Consider the following 20,150-nt stretch of genomic DNA (forward strand, 5'->3'; position numbering starts at 1 on the left):
TGGTATAGTACATCCAGTTCTCTGCAGCCCTTGGAAGGCAGAGAAGAGACCTCTGCTCCATATAAAAGACCACAGCAGGTGATAAGGCACAGGAGATATCAAGTTTGCAAATACTCCATCTTCAGAGAGGGTTTAGGGCATGGATAGCTGACAGAAGCCATGGGAGAGAGATCTCCTCAGTGATGGAGGTAGCTAAAAGTTAAACACTGGGCCCCCAAAACACTCCATCTGTGCAGAGATTACCATATCATTGGAGATAATAAGCAACAGATGCAATAAATTAAACCAAGATCAGGAATACCTGCCCTTCCCTGAAAGCAATCAGTTAGGTAAGATCTCTGCCTCATCCACTCACCCTCTCTATCCCCACTCTGAAGAAGAGAAGAAAGAGGAGGCAGCCTCAATCTCTACACTTCACTGTGTGGAGTGAAATTATGAAAAAGGAGCACACCCTCTCTAATCATTTCAGGTCCCTCCAGACATAGGTCTGACCTATGAAGGGTCTTGGATAATGGTTTTGAAAACTGACTTCACAAGCAGAGCTTTAAATGAGACACACTAAGTTTTAGTAACTAAAAGTAACCAGAAAGCCAAGGAATCTGTATAAGATGCTATTAAGGGGGTCAACCATTCCACAGGGAAGCAAGATTTGGTAGAGAACAGGTAAAAAGCAGTGATTAGGAAAAAAAATATAACTGGAGATATTTATACCTCTGTTTAGTTGAGTTCTCCTGATACACTTTTTACAAAAGATAGATCCAGAAAGTTAACTGAGTGGGGATAGAGCATTTAATCACAGAGTACAAAGCTTGGAAGGGGCTTCAGAAATTATCAAATCAAATCTGCTCATTTTAAAAATTGGAAACTAAGCCCCTTTGCTTCCAAAAGAAGCTTAAGATCTCAAAGATAATAGAAGTGGCTGTGGAGGAAAGATTCAAATTTCTCATTTCTACTTATATTCTCTTTCCCCCGTGATACACTATCACCAAAGGGTGACATGATGAAAAGTTTGGGGAAAACAGTACTTATAGGAAGGAACAGGAACAGAGATACTGGAGGCAGGAAGGCTAGTTGAGAAGGAACAGCAGAAATTAAAGCATGTAACTTAGGGAAAGCAGTTTGGCAATTCTTATGAATGAGAATGGGTTACAATAGCCATCAAAATAAAAGCATTCGAACATCCAGTGACTCATTTAGTGTAAACCTGAGCTGTGAATGAGCAAAGTGAAAAAGAGCCTTCACACTTGCAAAGGTACAAGAGAGGTATAAAAATAAAATTTACCTTATTAAATTGTCTGATGTTAACAGCACTATGTGAGGATCTAGCATTTCACTTGGATACCAGGCAGCATGCTTTAGAGTCAGAGAGGTAGAACTGGTGAAAAATCTCTCAGCAATTGGAGTTGTGCTAAAATAAAGATAACAAATTTTTCAAAAATATTTTTAGAACTTGAATGAAACAATAATCTATTTTAATATTCACTGCTTTTCTTTCCTTCAAATTTTTCTGTTAAATCTTGAGGAGACAGCATTCAAAGCACTTATTCAATCAATATTACAGAATTGAAATAAAAGCATTTTCTCAATTGTAGCATATTTTATCAGTGCTTTACAAACATTTTTCAATACAGTATCTGATCTGATCTTTTTATTAGTAAGAAATTATCATTATTATTTTGATCTAGAAAATATACAGTTCAAAGGGATTTCACTTATATACTATAGAGCTAATAAAAGGTCTCCACCTTATATTCTTTTCAGTAATCATTCAGATCTTCATTTTTCTTTATTTTTTCAAAAAGAAATTATATATAAAAATAAACATCTAAGCAAACTTCTGGCTCCTAGACAATATGTGCTTTTTAAAGATCATATTTCTAACAAATTCAAAACATAGCCTAACTTCTAATAAGACAGAAATGTGACAATTCAAGCAGAATAAAAGAATAACCACACATATACTATAAGCATTCATATCACAGAAGCCAGTCTGAAGATCATAAGGAATGGTCAGGTTCAATAGTAACATACTTTAAGAATCCCTGATCTTGAATAATTCTCTGTATGTATAACAAATTATGTAGACATACAACTTACCTACAATTCACTGTTGCTTTTCCACCTTCAAATTCAGAATTCTTCCCCCATCTTTTAGGTAATTCTAATACCATAAGTCCTTTTATTCCTATGAGTGCTACATGATGTTGGGTTGGACTTAACAAGACTTGATAAATTTCAAACAGAGGTGGATTTATGCAAAGTAATCTCTGAAAATTAAAGCAAATTGGTCAACATAGTTATTTTTAATGTAAATATACATGGTAGACATTTGAAACCACTATAATGCTCTAATTTTCTATAATTATAGGACAACAAAGCATTCCGGGTAAGTACCAACACTTGGGTTGATGAAACATTTTTAGTCATTTAGACTGAAATAATAAACAAATGCATCAGATTTCCCCGTTTTGATAATTAAAGACTGTTACATCTAATTTTTCAAGCCTCAACCTACACCTACAACTCCAGTTTCAAATTCCACCATTCCCCACTTGTTCTTTACACCAATCAGATGAATCTGTATTTCTGGGAAATCATGATTATGCCTCTTTGTTTTGGTGCAACCGTTCCTCTTGCTACAGTGCCACTTTTCTTATTAGCCAGCTAACAAGACTTAGCACATTCTCAGAAACTGGGCTTCTATGCCTTTTCCTCCCCAAGAAAATATTCCTGATCTTATAAGCAAGAATAAATGTATCTTTTCTGTAGTTTCACAGTTCCTTCTGGATAATTCCACTATTCTGCATTCTAACTGACTTTTTTACTTGCTCAATTCACTCATATAGCTATGGATTACTTGAAATGTGCCACTCTTCTCTGTATCCTAGCTTAGCATGTGGCACATCATAGACTCTCAATATGTGCTTAGTGCAACTTACGAGACCATGTCTCAAAATAAAAACTGGGCTCAGGATATGATTCAGTGATTAAGCACCCCCTGGGTTCAATCCCCAGTACCCCTCCAATTTTTATATATGTATATATATATATTTATATATATATGTGTGTGTGTGTGTATTTAATGAGTAGACAAAATAAACTCAGAAGTATTAATAAATAACTATTATAATACAATAAAATGGTTTCAAGAACTTTTAGCAGCAAGCAGAATGCTGCTTTAATGCTGATATAGAAAAGATGAAACATGATATTTTAAGGGGGTTCCAATAAGTTATTTGTCTTAGTATATGTTCTCAAAAAATTCACTTTTTCTATTGGTACTTTCCATTTTTTCTCTCATAACTCCCTCAGATCCCCATTTTCTTTCTACTTTCAGTTATAAAATTATGAGACTGCCAATATGTCGCCTTTCTTATGTTTAGAGAAGCATCCTAAGTCAAAATCTTTTTAGATCAGACTGTTCCAAAATATGAGAATTCTACTAATTGTTATGGATGTCTGTAAGCATGTGTCTTTTAGCTGCCTTTGCTGTTTCTAAACACACTGACTTTTTTTCTCATCAGAGGTTCTTTCCTTCTGTTCTCTATATTCAATCCCCAACTTCTTTCTACTTGATTTTGACTGTAACTCAAATCAAACAGAGGACTGAAACCTTGCTTCTGATACATATCTGATCACATTAATTTATTTGTAACAATCCCAGAAACTAAGTTTTTGTTATTGTTGTTCTTAAAGTCACTACTCATGCTTTTATTAATATTCAATGTCATAATGCATGATAACTGCTTTCTTTTTAACCTTGAGTTTTTGAGATTCTAGAAGTCTGAAGGTTTTGAAGATGGTCACTAGTATTTTATTGGGAGCTTACATATTCCAGGTACTGTCATGGGCTGGGGAAACAAAAATGAGTTAAGGTACAGAGAGAGACACACACACACACACACACACACACTCCCAATTTTGTGGTCTAGAAAGAAGACAATAAATAAATAATTTTAAATAGTTTACTGTGCAAAATACTACATAGCATATAGAATGCTATGATAATACTGTGTGCTGGATCCAGATGCAATGGTGTGCACCTGTGGTCCCAGCTACTTGGGAAGCTGAGAGGATCATTTGAGGCCAGGAATTGAGGGCCAGCCTGTGCTACATACAAAGTCCCCATCTCTTAAAAAAGAGGGTAAAGAAAAAAGAAAAGAAAAAAAATTGGGTGCTGAACACCTAATAATTATTCTTAACTGAAGTTTTACAGTAAACAGATTCTAGACTCTTGACTTTGAAAACTGCAGAAGCATTGGTAGTAGCTTGTTAAAATCAAATCACCTTTCAAAAAGAATTAGTCCATGGCACGTAACAGATGTTATTCACTAAAATGGTCGCCACATTTACTTTTAAAATGAAAAAGGAGGGCCAATTTCCTACAAATAAACATCTACACAAAGCGATGTTCGATCCCTGCAAATCTGGCATACTTTCCGATCACACCCACTTTCACGCGCTACTGGCGATACCAAAAATTTCCAACTTGGGGAATGAACTAATTTACTAAAAGGAAATAATAATTAAAAATTAGTTCCTCCATCTCAGGCTTGAAACTTGCTTTCAACTCCACTATCTTGGCAATGCTCACAACCCAAGAGAAAGTTATGATTATACCCATTTGAGTGTCACGACATAAAATACGGTTCTCTAGGACAACCTCTAAAAATAGCCACTCCGCCACACATTCTCTATCCCTTTACCCTATTGGTTTTCTTCAGAGTACTTAACCATCACCGACGTTTTATTAAGTATTCCACGGTCCTCCCCTTCCTCCCAGACCCCCGGAACACAAGCACCGAACAGCGTGAGTTCCGCCAAGTGTCGGCAGGGTAGGAGTCAATAAACATGCTGGATAGAAAGGGCTTTTCCGCTTGAAGTGGATTGTCCCCGAACAGCACACCCACCAGAAGATGAAAAACAGCCAAGATGAGAACGAAACACAAAACAAGTTCAGATCCCGACCGAGGGTGGCCAGGCCGTACCTGGTACTGGGAGAGCGAAGGCTCCTCACTACCACCGACGAGGCCTCGGAGGCGAATCACTAAGAAGGAACTGCCTTCTCCGTCCCACAGGAAGAGCTCTCCGCCGAGGCCGAAGATCAGGTTTCTCGTCAGCAACTGCGGCGGCAAAGACGGCGATGAGGGCAATGATGAAGAAGCCGGTTTCTCAGAGTCTGTTGGGCTCTGTTTTTTCAGTCCCTCCCGGAGCCGCAAGAACACAACGTGATTAGGAAGCCAGGTCTGCCACAAATCACCGTCGCCTACCGGCCCCTCGGCAGTCGCCATCTTGACCCAACTGCTTTCCTCGCTACAGTTGCTTGACCCGCCGCTGAGCACAGCCTATCCTCGGCTAGCCATCCATTGCTTCAGCCAATCATCGAACAGGAAACCCAGAAACACGACTTTAGCGCTAGGGGCGGGACTTAGGAGAACTAGCCTATCAAGCAAGGGCATCTTCAAGGGCAAGCCAATTGCCAGGTTGGCATTCATTAAGAAGTCAAAGTGGGCGGGCCAAGGTGAATAGAACAGTGCTTCTTTAGAGTCAGCCTTGGTTCTCTGCTCGGAATCTAATACCTAAGGTAAAGACGGAGGTCTGCGTAAGTCATTGCATTTCGAACACCTCCATACGGGTAAACCCAGGCATCCAGAATTTTCCTTCAGGACTTACCGCTCTTAGTCCAGATTGGTTTGACTTCATAAACGTCACTTCTTCATCCACCTACCTACCCTTAGTTGGCCCAAATCAGTCTCGTGTGGGGCTGACCTGTAAAACACTTCCCAGAATTCCTTGCTATCTACGCGCAATTTTCTCCAGAAACTATAACTCCCAGAGGTCTATGCGAGTTCCCAGGGGCGGGGCAATTGGCAGCGACTCCCTCGAAGAGATGGCAGAACCTGCTGGATCTCAGCGACGCTCGCTGTACAAACAGGTGGGCTCGGCGTCCTGGAAAGAGGCTTTCAGGCAGGTGAGTGTGGGGTTTGGGCCATGGTCACTCCTTGAATCCATCCCAAGGGCCGTTGTCCTCCGTGCCTTCGACTCTTCAGTGCTCTATGAGGCAGGTGCCTAGAGCCCCTGGCCAGTGGAGGTGGACCCGGAACCCAAAAGTTCCTGCAGCTTCCTGGGTCTTGGTCACCGCCTGCCCCTTCTCGGGTTTTTGGCCCGACGGGTGTGGGATTACCCTGTGTGAGCTCAGACTCTCTAAGCTTTGCTTTTTGAATTCAGGCCAGTTTCAAAACTTGGAAGTGTGATCGTGATCGCACTCTCCGCACCTCTACAATAACACCATCCTACTATTAATTGGACACGGAAAGAAGCACTTTGTATAGTTTTGACATGTGAGGTAGAAATTGTTTTTATTCTAGAGAGGAATCAGAAGAGTTTGTTGCCAAGTTTGTATTGTTAACTTTCCTCAGTTCTGTCCTCTTCTGTAGTCAGCATAGTTTCTAGTAAGATACAGCCTCTTCAAGTGGGTATATTCCAGGAAAATAATCTGATATTAGAAAAATTTTGTTTCTCAACCGTGGCTGTTGACATTTTGAGGGAGATAATTTTTATTGTGTAGGGCTGTTCTGTACTTTATAAAATTTTTAAATGCAGTATCCCTGGCCTCTAGCCCATTAAATATATATATATTTTTTTTTTAAGAGAGAGGGACAGGGAGAGAGAGAGAGAGAATTTTTTTTAATATTTATTTTTTAGTTATCGGCGGACACAACATCTTTGTTTTGTATGTGGTGCTGAGGATCGAACCCAGGCCGCACGCCTGCCAGGCAAGCGCGCTACCGCTTGAGCCATATCCCCAGCCCCCATTAAATATTATTATGGTCTTACCACAAGAGTTGTGACAACCAAAAATATCACCCAGGCCTTGTCACATGTACCCTGGTGAATAAAATCACCTTGAGTTACGGTAGCCACCTCTAAAGTAGCAAGAATTTGAAAGCAATATAAATGTCCTCTAATAGGATAGTAAATAAGATATTATGCACCCAATCATTAAGGATAACATTAAATAACATTAAATTATTCTAGGTCAGTGGTATTTAGGAACCACTGACCTGCTACATACTTGGCATTGAAGGTAGAATATGAAATATGGTGATCTGAAAATATGTGAACAAAGGATTATAATTTTACTCATTTACATTCGATTAAGGACTGGACAAGGATATGCAAAAATAACAGTAGTTAGGAGTATAATGGAAATTTTGTTGTCTATAAATTTTCTTTAACATTTTGTCAAGTAACCTAAGGGTTTTTTGTTGTTGTTGTTGTTGTTTTTTTTTAATGGAATTGATTTCCCCCCATCTTGCTGCTTTTTCCAAGGGATGCCTGGAGAGAATGAGAAACAGCCGGGACAGGCTCCTGAACAGTTACCGCCAGATTGGGAGCAGTATGCCAGGGAGAGGTCAGAATGCCCTTCTAGTGCAAGAGGTGATGGAAGAAGAATGGAAGTCTTTGCAGTCAAGCGAGTACTGTCCAGAGGCTTTGACTCAGGTCAGGCTTGGATAAGTGCTTTCAGAGAAGGGTTTGCTCCATGAAGAAATCCTAGTGTCTTCTTTGTACCTATTTATGCATTTCCTCTAAACCCACTGACTCTCCAACCCCTAATTTGAATTCTAACAGCCTTTGATCCAGACTCTTCTGCCTTTAACGTTAAATTATTCTAGGTTAGTGGTTCCTAAATATTAGACTGTAGACCTGCTACATACTTGCAACATAATCACTTATGAAACTGTGAAGAAATTTTTGTCTTCACTCTTGGGAATTTTGATTAATTAGGCATGAACTAGGAATCTGGCTTCTTAAAAGTCTCTAGGAACATTCTGATTACAGTCTCAGCCAAAGTTGGAAACTGAATATGAATAGGAAATCGTTTATGGTGTATCAGGAAGAGTACTAGATTGGAGGTCGGGAGTTCAGGAATCCTAATTCTGGTTTTGCTACTGACTCTTAACTTCACTCTCTTTAAGCTTTAGCTTTTACATTTATAAAACGAAGAAAATAGTGTCAATATTGTAAGGATTATATGAAAAAACTCCGAAACTGCTTTGAAACTATCAAGGCACTATATAATAGGAAGGCACTGTTCAGTGGCTTGCCTTACATCACCACAGTTACTACTCATGATAGTCCTCTTGGGTGGGTTTTATTCCCACTTTACAGAGGTCAAAACTGAGGCTTATAAAGACTAAGAACTTTTCCTGGTTATATAACCTTGGGAGAACATATATTTAACTACAGCCCTATACTGTCTGCCCCAAATTTGACTGTGTTATTTTATCACTGGCTAGTTTGATCATTTGTCAATGACTTAACATGACCACATTACCCCGTTGTCAGCATAGTCTGTTGGAGGACTGGACTGATTTTTCAGGTAAATCTGTTTTTTTATTTTGTTTTTGGTACTAGAGATTGAAGCCAGGGGCACTTAACCACTAAACTACATTCTGACCCCTTTTTATTTATTTTGAGATAAAGTCTTGCTAAGTGGCTTAGGACCTCTCTAGGTTGCTGAGACTGGCCTTGAACTTGTGATCCTTCTGCCTCAGCCTTCTAAATTTCTGGGCTTATAGGCATGTGCCACCATGCCCAGCAAATCTGGGTTCTTAAGCCAACCTCTAAGTATGAATTACTGTTGGGTTTGGGGACAGATTAATAATTCAAATTTAAGATGATTCCACTTTCTTTTATAGTTGAGCTTGCCAATGGACTTGGCTGTGCTAGAGGAAATCCAGCAGGAGCTGATTGATCAAGGTAACCCTAGGCAGTGGTCCTTCCTGTATTTAATCACTCTTAATACTGACCTTTTCTACCACTATCTTCAGTCAAGTGTCTAGAATTCTTTGGTTTTACTCTGAATTTTTGACTGTCTATCTTCCAAATAATAAGAATCTCTAGGGTGCTGGGCTTTGCTGTTTTGTGCTAACAACTTTTTTCATTCTATGGTATTGCTTTCCCTTTATCTACCCTATAAGATCTTATTAGAATAGAAAGTGGTGTTCTCACACAGATTGTACAATTAATGAATCAGTGGAGCTGGGAAGCAAAATTTTGTGAATCCACTTCCCACATTTGTTCTGTCCTGCTCTTTATTAATAGGTTTAGCCAGGTGCAGTGTCCTGAGCCTGTGGTTCCATCTACTCCAGAGGCTGAGATGGGAGGATTGCTTGGGCCCAGGACTTTGAGGCCAGCCAGCCTGGGCAATATAGTAAGACTCCTCATTTTAAAAAATAAAACAAAGCAAAACAAAGAAAAAATGGTTAATAGTAAACATGTCACTTTACAGGATGCAGTGGAGTGGTGCATGGTCATATCCCTTGCTTTACCCAATTTAAATGCCATCTCTCTCATCCATTCTTTATTGATTCCCCAGGATCTTGTGAACATTACTCCTTGAGATGTCATAGCATTATGGAGAATACATAATTTTAGCACCTCATATAATTGTCTTTTATTCCATATAGTCTTATCTTGACTAGGTTTCATCTTTATCATCTGTAAAATAGAGATGATAGGCCTGCCCTGTAAATTTGTCATAAGGCTTAAATAATATGTGTAGAGAACTTAGAGCAATGTCTGGCATGCAGAAAGCTTTCAGTAATCAGTAGCTATTATTATGGTAAGGCATGAGCACACATTCTTGAACCAGACCATAAAGAGACATTTCTCAGCTTTACCACTTATAAATTGTGTGGAACTGAGCAAAGTAGTTAATTTTCCCATGCCTCAGTCCCTTCATCTTTGAAATAAAGATATTTATAGTGAAGAAACTAATATATGTAAAGGATTTAAGCAGCATTTAAAGCATAGTAAGTGCTCTGCAAATAATAGCTGTTATGATTGACTTCAGTTGGATTGTGAAGTTCTTAAAGTTTAGTTATCTTCTTTTTGTAATTGATTCTCTCTTCCCCCTGCCTACAGAACCTGTCTGAATGATGAAACATATGACCCAGTAAATCTTTCTTTCAGAGTATATTTAACTAAAAATTCTAAAATGATAAGGTTTTACTGTGCTTTGCTACCGTCAGCCAGTTGGAACATTCTAAAACGGGTCAGCGACCTTTCTATAAAAGGCCAGCTATCCCAACTACTCTCTACTGTTGAGATGGAAAAGCAGTTTCAGACAGTGTGTAAACAAATGAGCACAGCCGTAGTTGGTTGCTTCTGTGTCTAAAGTCTGGACTGTGAGTTCATCAAGGGCAGAACAATCTTTTTCATCTCTGTACCCCTGTGACTAGCACACATTAGGTACTATTGTACTTTTGCTGAATCAATCAACACAGATTCTGAACAACATAGGTTCTGAGTACTCAGCCATTGAGAAACTGATCACTTGAGGCTTAACAGTGAGCCTAATGTCAGAAGTAAATGCTCTGTAAGTATCAGCTTTCTCCATTTGCTCTTGAGACTCCAACATTTCACACCTTTACTCCTGTGGCCTGTAGAGATATGTGAAAATTATCTCCTTGTCCCTTAGCCTACTTTATCTCCTGTGCTCACAAGGAGGTGGTAGATGGGGGCTGCGGAGATCCAACAAGATGTTAGCCTGAGTTTTGCCTGAATCTTTACCTTAGGTGGAAGAGACTTTTGAAGGTGAAACATGGCATTAAATACAGGACATCCCCGGGAAAACATGGTGAGGCACTCCTGCTGCCTTTTGCCTTGCAGAACAGTCCATCATCAGCGAGTATGAGAAGAGCTTGCAGTTTGATGAACAGTATCTCAGCATCATGCTGGCTGAGTGGGAAGCGAAGCCCCTCATTTGTCCTGTTTGTACAAAGTAAGAGTCTTCAAATTTTTTAGCATTATTGGTTCCCATCCCTCATTCCAAGGTGAGTGGGATCCTCCTCCCCGCCAAAAATTTGTTGCATGAGAAGTTCGGAGGGCCCAGGTCTGACCACCATGATAATAGAAGATCCTAATTCTGATTCTAGGTACAACCTGAGAATAACAAATGGTGTGGTTGTGTGTCAATGTGGCCTGTACATCCCATCTCATGTAAGTATTCCACATAAAGGTTTTGTGCCATCTCTTTCCAAATACATCTGTTTTTTAAAGAACCTTCAGTCTTGGGCTGAAGCTTATGTACACATCTCTTCCTGATTTTGTGTTCAGCAACACCAGATTGGTAGCCTCACATCAGCCATGGGAAGAACATATGCAGCATGGAAATTGGCAAACACTTCATACAAATCAGGGCTTTTGTCCCCTTCTCCCCCACCCTGTAGGCAGTGTGCCTCCCACCACTGCTTCCAGTCTATAGAGTGATCACAGAGGTTTGGAAACACTTGTCTCTGATCTTCCATAGAAAGTTTCTGTATATGAAGACACACCAATATTTAGAATATAAACCTCAGTAACCTTAAAATGCATAAGGAACCCTCTTTTCAGACATGCTGGGGCAGCAAGCTTGCCAGTTCATTGAGCAGTTGCTTAAAATGGCAAATTATAAAAATGAATAATTTTATAGTGAGTTCCTAACAACTTTGAAAACAACTCCTATATTGCTTAGTCTAAAGTTGTACAGTTTCATCCCTTTGAAGTTGATCAAGAAGCTGAATATAGAACTTTAGGATTTTTCTTTTACTTAACAAATTTTTTTTAAACAACTCATCCGTTTGAATGTTTCCTAAACTCTTATCGTAAAAATAAAACTTTATTTTCATACAGTATCATTGGTTTACAGAAATAAAATCTCAGAGATACAGTAGCAAGTTCAGTTAGCACAAATAGATCTAGGAGCAGACACTGCTAATTCTTAGTAAGAATACACTGAGCCAGTGGCAGCAGAAGCAGGTATTTGTTAGAAAGTAGCCTGCTCTTCCTGAATGTTCCTGCAGTGAGTGGCAGTCAGTGTTTTGAAGACGGAATGGATAGTACTGGAGAGGCAGTTAAATATGGAGATTTTGGCACAGTCTTAGGCCCAGGACTGTCTTTAAAACTTCAAGGAATCAATCCAATCACATCAATTGAGCTAGAGTTATATTGGTTGGCATGAGGAATAATTATTTTGAACCTGTTGACAATCACGTAACTTAGTTGCAGTTGAATTTTATTTTTCAGTCTCCAGAATTGTCAGAACAGAAGCTTCGTACCTATTTAGAAGATAGTATAAATGACCACAGTACACATTGTCCCCATACCCCTGAATTTTCAGTCACTGATGGAACAGAAGAAAAGCCCAGTCTTCTCATGTACTGTCTGGTAAGCTTCCCATGGGAAGAGCAGATCAGCAGTTTGTTTTATTCCCATTTGGGTGGAAATAATCTTTAGAGACAGGTAAATGTTTAATGGTTTATTTTTTGAAGCATTTACTTCATAGAAAGTGAAGTTAACTTCACCTAAAAGATCAGTCATTCCCTGAAAAGCAAAGAGGCAGCCTAGGATCATGGTGTCCAGCTGCACTGTCTGCTCGTTAGATCTGCTTCAGTGGTCTTGGACTCCTCAGATCAGGTCATGGTCATAAAACCCAGGTAGCCATCCTGGCACCACCTCTGCAAATGGATATGGGACAGGAAGCACAGCACAGCAGCATAAGGCTAGTCTCAACAAGAATCTTCATAGAGGTGCAAGATCAGATTCTAGGTCCCTAAGTAGTAACTCATGTGTGAGGGACAGGACTCTAAGTAGGTATGGGTGTCACTTGTCTTGAAACCTTAAGCTTCTTATAAGAACTGGTGTCTCTTACAGTAATCTATGTAATGAAGTAGTCATCACTATGACATGTTATAGCTTCTAGGCCTCCCAGCAAGGGGAACTTTGGGATTAGTGAGCACTACAGCATGCCAGATACTCAGTAAAACCTAACCCTTCACATAAAACTGGCCAGTCTTTTATGGGCTCCCAACTGTACCTGATACCATGAGCCCTCTTAACGCTGCAGCACGTGGTAAGCCACTCTGAATGACCATGCCTTCCAGTCCTGACCAATCACAAGGTGTGGCTCCAGGTGTAGGCCTCACCTGCCACCTGCAGGGATTAAGCTATTCCTTTGTAACCCTACCCCTTACCTCATTTGCATGGCTTTTTCACAATAAAAAAGGGTTCAGAACTTGCTCCTCTTTCTTTCCATGGACCCCTAAGGTCAGAGGAGCCGTCACAGGACCCAAAGAAAAAGGTATTTCTGTCTCTGTGATTATTTCATTTCGCACAGCCCAGTTCACCTAGAGTGACCTTGAGTGTGTAGTTGTGAAAAGTGAGGGCTGCAGTTAGCTGTTGATATGTCTTTTGTCCTTTAGGGCAAGGATCATCTTTATTTTACTCCCAATGCTTAACATCTAAATAGGTGCTTAATCTTTATATAAATGGAGGAAGAAGAGCTGAAGAGTCAGATGGCCTCAGCTTTTGCCTTCTTAGGACAATGAACTAGTGAGTCACCTGCACAGATGATTGTAGTAGCAGAGTAGTGTGGTGCTCCTGGAGTGTGAAAGTCTCAGGCGAAATGCTAGAGAGGATAAGAATGACAGTTAAAAGAGGGAACTAGCCAGGAGCAGTGGCATGTCCCTAGAATTCCAGCTATTCAGCATGCTGAGGCAAGATCCTTGAGCCTAGGAGTTCAAGACCAACCTGGGCCACTTATTGAGACTCTTTTGTCTCCAAAAAATAAAAAAGCAAAAAGATTGCCTAATTACTGAATACATCTATGCCTCTCCCTGGATTTGTAGATCTAGTGAGATCAGGCTATAGGGCCATTTAGCATAGATGGGGATGAGGTAGAAGGAAATAGGTGTGGGTAGAAAAGATGGTGGTCTATGACAAGGGCTTGGACTATCTGAGATATGAAAATGTGAAACTGGCCAGGGGACGGAATGTTCCAACCTATCTGATAGGGTTATAGCATCTTTCAGAAAAAGCCAAATATATTCTCTATGCAGTCAAGTAAAGGACAGATGTGATTCCTTAGCATAGTGGTGGGGCCAAGCCAGCGAGGAATGTTCACTGATCATATTACGGGATATCAAGGGAAGGCTTGTGGGATTACAATTGAATTTATGCTAACTTGTTTTCTGTTTAAATTCAGGTTTGTGATACATGGGCTGTGATCCTCTAGAGCCAGCCTGGACTCATGTCAAATCCTCAAATCCTGTAAGAGGATTTCCTGTATATACAGATCTTTTACTTATAATTTATCTTATATTAAAATTTTTCAAACATGTCTGTTTTGGTGTTTTGATGCAGGTTGAAGGTGAAGAAATAGAAAAGACAAACTTCCTTGGAGGAGTTAAAAGAATTTTATTGTCCATCATTATGTTATACAAAAATCTAGAAATAATAGTTTGTACAGGAAAACTACCAAATGAATAGTAAATGAGAGCATGATAGCAATAATTTAAATTTGCTTATTTTTCCCCCATGATGTTAGGATTATAACCACTTCAAAGCACATAGTCTGGTGTCAGGGTAGTTTTTGTTCACTGGTCAAAGCTCACCATAATATTAAGGCCTTCAAGTGTCTCTGATTGCTCTACTGGCTCTTGACGAAACTTTTGAGGTCTTCAAGAAAAGTAATGTACTCCTGGTGCTCCAGGGCTGTGCTGAGTTCCACCAACTCATCTGCAAAAGTGTTGTCCACCCCTCGGTCCGCAAGGAAATCCATTAGGTGGTCATACAAGGCCTATAAAGAAACATTTATTAGTTTAAAGAAGTACAACAACAGTCAGTAATGCTTACTAATTAAAATGCTGCTTCTTGTCATTGAACCAAGACCCTCCCCTACAAGGCATGATTATCCCCCATCCTACCCAGAACTCACCCAGTCCAGGGAATCTGTGTTCAGTGTGTAATTAGTATCTTTCCATTCTGACTCGCCAGTGGCCTGAAAGCTGACTTCCTTAATAGAGAAAATGTCACTCTCGGCTTCCTCTTCTTGTCCAATCTGAGAAGAAATAGCATTTAGGAAAACTGAAGGATTCTCCAGGAAAAGCCAGAATCAGGCAAAGAAAGGCTTTGCAGCCTGAAACTCCCAGGTTCTAACTACCGTCTCTCCTCACCCCCATATCTTTCCCTGCTTTGCTGGTCTAGAAAGTTTGACAAGTATCTACTAAAAGGACCAGAAAGATCCCAGGACACACTCCTTGCCTGGGGGGGTGCCAAGGGACTGTCACTCCAGCTTACATACCTCATCCTCTGGATAGTGACAGTCTAGTACAAGAGCTTTCTTGCCATCACTCTTTGTAACTTCAACCACAAAATTCGGAGTGGATGTCAGTTCAGGCTGGGAAAAAAAAAAAACAAGTCAGTACAAGTCACTGTTGAAAGGAGTCCATCCCTGGACCAAAGGCATCAGGTAGTTCAGTGATGGCCACCACTATTAGGATATCTAGCCATTTTCATAGTCCTATGCTATGGTGTTCAAATAAGGAGCCCAGGATCTTTAACACAGTATTACAAAGATTTTTACTTCTGTTAGCACTCTACTTTTAAAAACACATGGGGTTTAATAAGAAATCTGAATTCCTGTTAATGGTACCAGTTAATTGAGATCTAGAGTAGTCCCTCAACCTTTCTGGGCCTGTTCTTTCTCCACCAACACACTGAAAAGACAGCCCAAAGCTCTAAGACACTCTTTCCAGTTTAATTGTTTCAGGAATCCTTTCTGTATTACAGACCAGGATCAAAGGCTGGCACACTGGTTCTGGTCAAATGGCTATCCCTACTGGCTGAGTAAAAGCAGAAGCTTTTCTGATGGTGACCCTGGGAGCAGTCCAAGGTCAGGGAAAATCCACTCAGGGTAGCTAAGACAAGCACACAAGAGCTCTGCTCCCATAGTAGGCCAGAAGACGACACTGATACCTGCTCAAACAGACAGTCTGTGGACCCCAGGGCCCTCTCACTAGTTGGCCACTTCCTAAAATGTCTCAAGACAAAGCACCACCTAGATCCAACAAAGAAAGCCAGCAACCTAAGAAATGACCTCACCTAACCAAGTGTTAAAGTCTCTGAGGTCCTTGGCTTTCCTACCTTGGTTAAATGGGCAGTATTTATTACCAGCTTAAGACCTGTTAGGAACATTCCTTAAGGAGTGAAAGTTTCAGTTCCTTTCCATTAATAGAAAACAGGCCTAACTATGAAGCCTGAGCTGGCTCCTGGCAGTGTATTCAGCCCCTGGGAAAGGAGGGGCCACAAACCCAGGGGCTAACACTGGCCAGAACCTATTGACTCTGTTGCTCTGTAAGTCCACTGTCTTCTCTTCAAGTATTTAAAAAAAAATTAAAAGAAAAAAGAACCAGTTGTTCTTGCCTGTTAGAACTGATGGAAAGTCTGGTTAATAGCACAGGCTTACCTCCTGTTCTTCAACCTTCTGCCCTTGTGAGGGCTCTTCCTCACCATCAAATGTTGGTGGGATGCTATTGTTAATGTTGAAAGTGACAGTAATCCTAGAAGGGCAAACGAAGACACAATAGCAAGGTATACTTTTAACTAAGTAATAGAACAGGTTAAGTATGGAGGCTTATTGAAACATTGTCTCTATCCTAGGTGGCTGTACATCTTATCTGTAGAACTCTAAAATAGGCACATTACCTACATGTGCCAATGGCTCAAAGTTAAATTACTAGGCCCTGGCTCGGGAAAATGGTTCAGTGGTAGAACACTTGCCTACTATGTATGAAACCCTGGGTTCTGTCCCAAGCACAAGGAGTGGGATGGTAGAATTAGCAAGGCCTGTTATCTCAACCAAACCCAGTCATACCTGGGCTACTTCCATCAGGCAAGCATCCCAGGGCCCAATGCCACATGTCCACTGGCCATATCATGATACTGCCTGCCCTAGTCTTTCCAGGTATCCACTAGAGATGAGCAGCTGAGAAGCTGATGAGATGGAACAGAAGTCCCTTCAAAAACTTCCCCATCCTAAAATCTGCCCCTGAGAAGGTGGCATCACAATAAATGCTGCAGTATCGATTCATTCTTCACAATCACAAAACAGGCCAGAAACATCAACTAATAACTTTAAGGGTTAAAGAATCCTGACCTGACAAATCATGTTTAGGTCAAAATTCTGCGATAAAGAGATCTGGAACTAGAAGTGCTGGGCTACTCCAACAGGTCCCACCCTATATAAGAGTACATTAAATGCTGCTCCCTGGATTCATACTGACTGGTTGCCTTACCATGAAGCTGCTTTCCTATAATAATGGCAATTTGAGGTTCTGCCACAAATCTCTGATCTGTAACACTGCTGATCAAGCTGAATTCCAGGACATGGAAATGCAGTATGTTCACCAGAGCATTATTTATAATGGCCCCAAACTGGTCATGAAAACCCTATGAAAATGACTTAGGTACCGCACATTGGCACATGCTTATAATCCCAGTGACTCAGCGGGCTGAGGATGGAAAATCATAAGTTTAATCAACTTAGCAAGACCCTATCTTAAACAAAAAGGGCTGGAGGGGTGCTGGTGTTGTAGCTCAGGGAAAGAGCACTTGCCTAGCATGTATGAGGCACTGGATTCAATCCTTAGCACCACATAAAAATAAAATAAAGGTATTATGTACACCTACAGCTAAAAATATATATATATAAAAAAAGGACGTAGCTCAGTGGTAGAATGCCCCAGGTGAAGTTAAGAATATACAACTGACACATGCATGGAGAAGAAAACACTATACCATAGGCAAAAATGAATCAGAATCCTACTTCACACCACACAGAAAAGTTAATGCAAAATGGATCATAGACCTAAACATAAGAGCTAAAACTCTAAAACTTTTAAGAGAAAAAACAAGCATAAATGTCCACAACCTGGCCCTGGTTTCCTAAAGATGAAACTAATAATACAAGTGACAAAAGGAAATTTTCAGTGGCAAAGCACTTGCATCGAAGGCACAAGGCCCTGGTTCAACTCCTACTACTGGGGGGAAAATAAAGACAAAATTTTAAACTTTTTCTGGGGGAGGGGCACTTGGTGATAGAACAAGTGCTTAGCATATGTGAGGCCCTGTATTCAATCCCCAGCACCACAAAAATAAAGAGAAGCAGAAGCCAGAAATAAATTTAGGGAGGGCACAGCATCCCTAACAACCAGTCCAGAGCAGATTTGTGTTCAGTGAATAAGCAACCTCAAGCTCATAAGGTCCAACAAATCCTCTCTTGAAAACCATGTTAACAAAGTACTGGGCCTAATCCAAGGCTGTCTTGGGGATTGTTCAGGACAGGTCCTGCAAGGTCATGGATTTGATCACTTGGAGTCCCCAGTCCCTAGAACAATACTTACTTTTCCCCAGCAACTTTCCGTACTAATTTAGCTTCTGTCCCGTTCACTTCCAGGTCCCAACCACCAGACATCTTGGGAAGGGACTTATGCTTCTGGATTTTCTTTTCTTCCTTGATTTCATCCGTCAGGAATTCTACAAAAGCTTTGTCTCCTAGAAAGGAAATACAGATGATTCAAAAAGAGAAAAGTCAATTAGTTTAAATCACACCACAAAGCCTGAGTTTTTCAACCACGACTTTGGGCCTTCCCAAAGTTCCATTTTCAAGAGACTAAGGATAACGGGGCGTGGTGGAACACGCCTGTATCCCAGCGACTCTCGGATGGCTGAAGCAGGACGACCTCAAGTTTGAGGTGAGCCTCAGCAACTCTGCTACACTGTCTCAAAACAAAAAGTGAAAAGGACTGAGGATGTGATGAGGATGTAACACTGTGGTAAAGCGCCCCAGGGTACGAGAAAAAAAAAAAGAGACTGAGAGGAACTAAGGATAAAAGTAGCCTCCAGTATTTAATATTATTTCCACTTCAACACAAAAACAAAACCACGAAACCCTTGGTGAATGGGGGAGGAGGGTGCGATCAACACGGTTCAACCCGCTGATCGTCAACCAACGGGAAAGTGTCCCGGCCCCGCGTCTCTGTTCCGGGCATTCTCTCCGGGCTGCTCTCCCTCTCCCGGGCCCCCACGACCACGCCCGGGTGCGCAAACCTCACCTTCCGTGTGCAGCGCGCCGCAGCCGCAGCCGCAGCCACAGGGCGCGGGAGGCTGCAGGAGGCCGGGCCGCCGCTCCGACCCGGCTCGCACGCAGAGCAGTCCGAAGGGCCGGACGCACAGCCGCGGCGCCGGCTGCAGCAGTTGCCGGAGCGGAGGGGCGGGCGTGACGGTACGGAGGCCGGCGACGGCGGCGCCCAGGGCTCGGGGAACACAGCGCAACAGAGGCAGCATCCCGAGAGGGCGAGCAGACACGTGCGAGAGCAAAGGACAACCCCGGCCAAGACCCCGTGACCTAACGCGCCGCCGGAAGCTCCGCCCTCTCCCGGGAGTGTTTCCGACTTCTGCGCCCTGAAGACCGAAGGCAACGGGACGGGATCGCGCCCTCTGCTGGGGACCTCCGGTGAGGCCCCCGAGGATTCCTTGGTTCGGAGAAGTTGTTCTCAGGCGACTTTGCCCTGTCTTTGTTCAGGGGCTGCTTACTCTTTAACTTCCTATGTACTGTTTTCTGACTTCGTGGAACACGCTCTTGTCGCTTCAACTCCCACCACCTCAGTCCCCAAGGTTACCTCCCTAAGTGGCCTTCCTGGAACTTCATCCTTTTCATCGGAACTCACCCAACACCTTTGCTGCTTCTCCTTTCAACACAATCCTTTTGGCAGCAGCACTGTACCTGGCAGCTTCACCTCACCCACCCCAGATGACATCCTCAAGGGCAGGATCCATGATTAATTTCAGTGACCATTCTCCGCAGCATCCAACTTTGCATCTTAACTCTAATGGAACATTTTTCTCGGGGCAAGAAGCCGTGGCTTAAATCAGATTTAGGTAAGAACCAGTGATCCACAGGCCACGTATGTAATCTCAGCTACAAAATGGAGACCAGCCTGGGCAATTTAGCAAGCCCCTGACTCAAAATAAAATATAGAGGGTGCTGTTCATTCTCTAATGAGATTTTTGAAGCAATATATAATGGTATTTAAAACGTCTTTTGGAAGCTGGGCATTAATCCCAGCTATTTGGGAGGCTAAGGTAGAAGGATCTCAAGTTCAGGACCAGCCTGGACAACATAGATTAATACTATCTCAAAATTTTAAGAAGGGTTGGATGTAGTTCAGTAGTAGAGGGCCCCACTACTACTTACAAAAAGAAAAAGGAAAAAAAACCACAATAATCTTATTCCTAGGAACATGGGATATATACTGTACTAAAAA

At 41.5% G+C, this 20,150-nt stretch overlaps 3 protein-coding genes across 7 annotated transcripts in view; 1 reads left to right on the forward strand and 2 right to left on the reverse strand.

Moving 5' to 3' along the window:
• Nup88 (nucleoporin 88) overlaps positions 1–5,773 on the reverse strand; it is a 30,373-nt gene extending 24,600 nt beyond the window's left edge. The window contains exons 1-4 of one of the 2 annotated variants that reach the window (XM_076871706.1): positions 5,674–5,773; positions 4,989–5,123; positions 2,098–2,267; positions 1,283–1,408 (exon numbers count right to left, since the gene is read on the reverse strand). In XM_076871706.1, the coding sequence (XP_076727821.1) occupies positions 1,283–1,408; positions 2,098–2,267; positions 4,989–5,123; positions 5,674–5,703 (461 nt within the window). In that variant the 5' untranslated portion in view covers positions 5,704–5,773. Of the gene's footprint in view, positions 1–1,282; positions 1,409–2,097; positions 2,268–4,988; positions 5,364–5,673 lie in introns of those variants that run through there. The other variant, XM_076871705.1, reaches the window with a different exon arrangement.
• Positions 5,558–14,163, forward strand: Rpain (RPA interacting protein). 4 transcript variants are annotated; one of them, XM_076871710.1, is made up of 7 exons: positions 5,558–5,971; positions 7,333–7,503; positions 8,703–8,763; positions 10,678–10,789; positions 10,944–11,007; positions 12,073–12,213; positions 14,030–14,163. In XM_076871710.1, exons 1-7 carry the CDS (start codon positions 5,843–5,845, stop codon positions 14,057–14,059), a joined length of 708 nt encoding a protein of 235 aa, XP_076727825.1. In that variant the 5' UTR covers positions 5,558–5,842; the 3' UTR covers positions 14,060–14,163. The 4 variants fall into 4 exon arrangements, with proteins under 4 accessions (XP_076727825.1, XP_076727824.1, XP_076727826.1 ...); XM_076871709.1 differs by having other exon boundaries at positions 12,073–14,163; XM_076871711.1 differs by lacking the exons at positions 10,944–11,007; positions 12,073–12,213; positions 14,030–14,163 and adding an exon at positions 9,109–9,217 and having other exon boundaries at positions 10,584–10,770.
• A 62-nt stretch (positions 14,164–14,225) lies between these two features.
• On the reverse strand, positions 14,226–19,242 carry C1qbp (complement C1q binding protein). The gene is made up of 6 exons (XM_076871708.1): positions 18,939–19,242; positions 18,228–18,378; positions 16,292–16,385; positions 15,128–15,223; positions 14,762–14,884; positions 14,226–14,623 (listed from the first exon to the last, which is right to left on the reverse strand). The coding sequence occupies exons 1-6, from the start codon at positions 19,168–19,170 to the stop codon at positions 14,474–14,476; spliced, it is 846 nt and encodes a 281-aa protein (XP_076727823.1). The 5' UTR covers positions 19,171–19,242; the 3' UTR covers positions 14,226–14,473.
• Positions 19,243–20,150: the final 908 nt, after the last annotated feature.

The sequence above is a fragment of the Callospermophilus lateralis genome, chromosome 11 (assembly GCF_048772815.1).
Source record: "Callospermophilus lateralis isolate mCalLat2 chromosome 11, mCalLat2.hap1, whole genome shotgun sequence".
NCBI lineage: Eukaryota > Metazoa > Chordata > Mammalia > Rodentia > Sciuridae > Callospermophilus > Callospermophilus lateralis.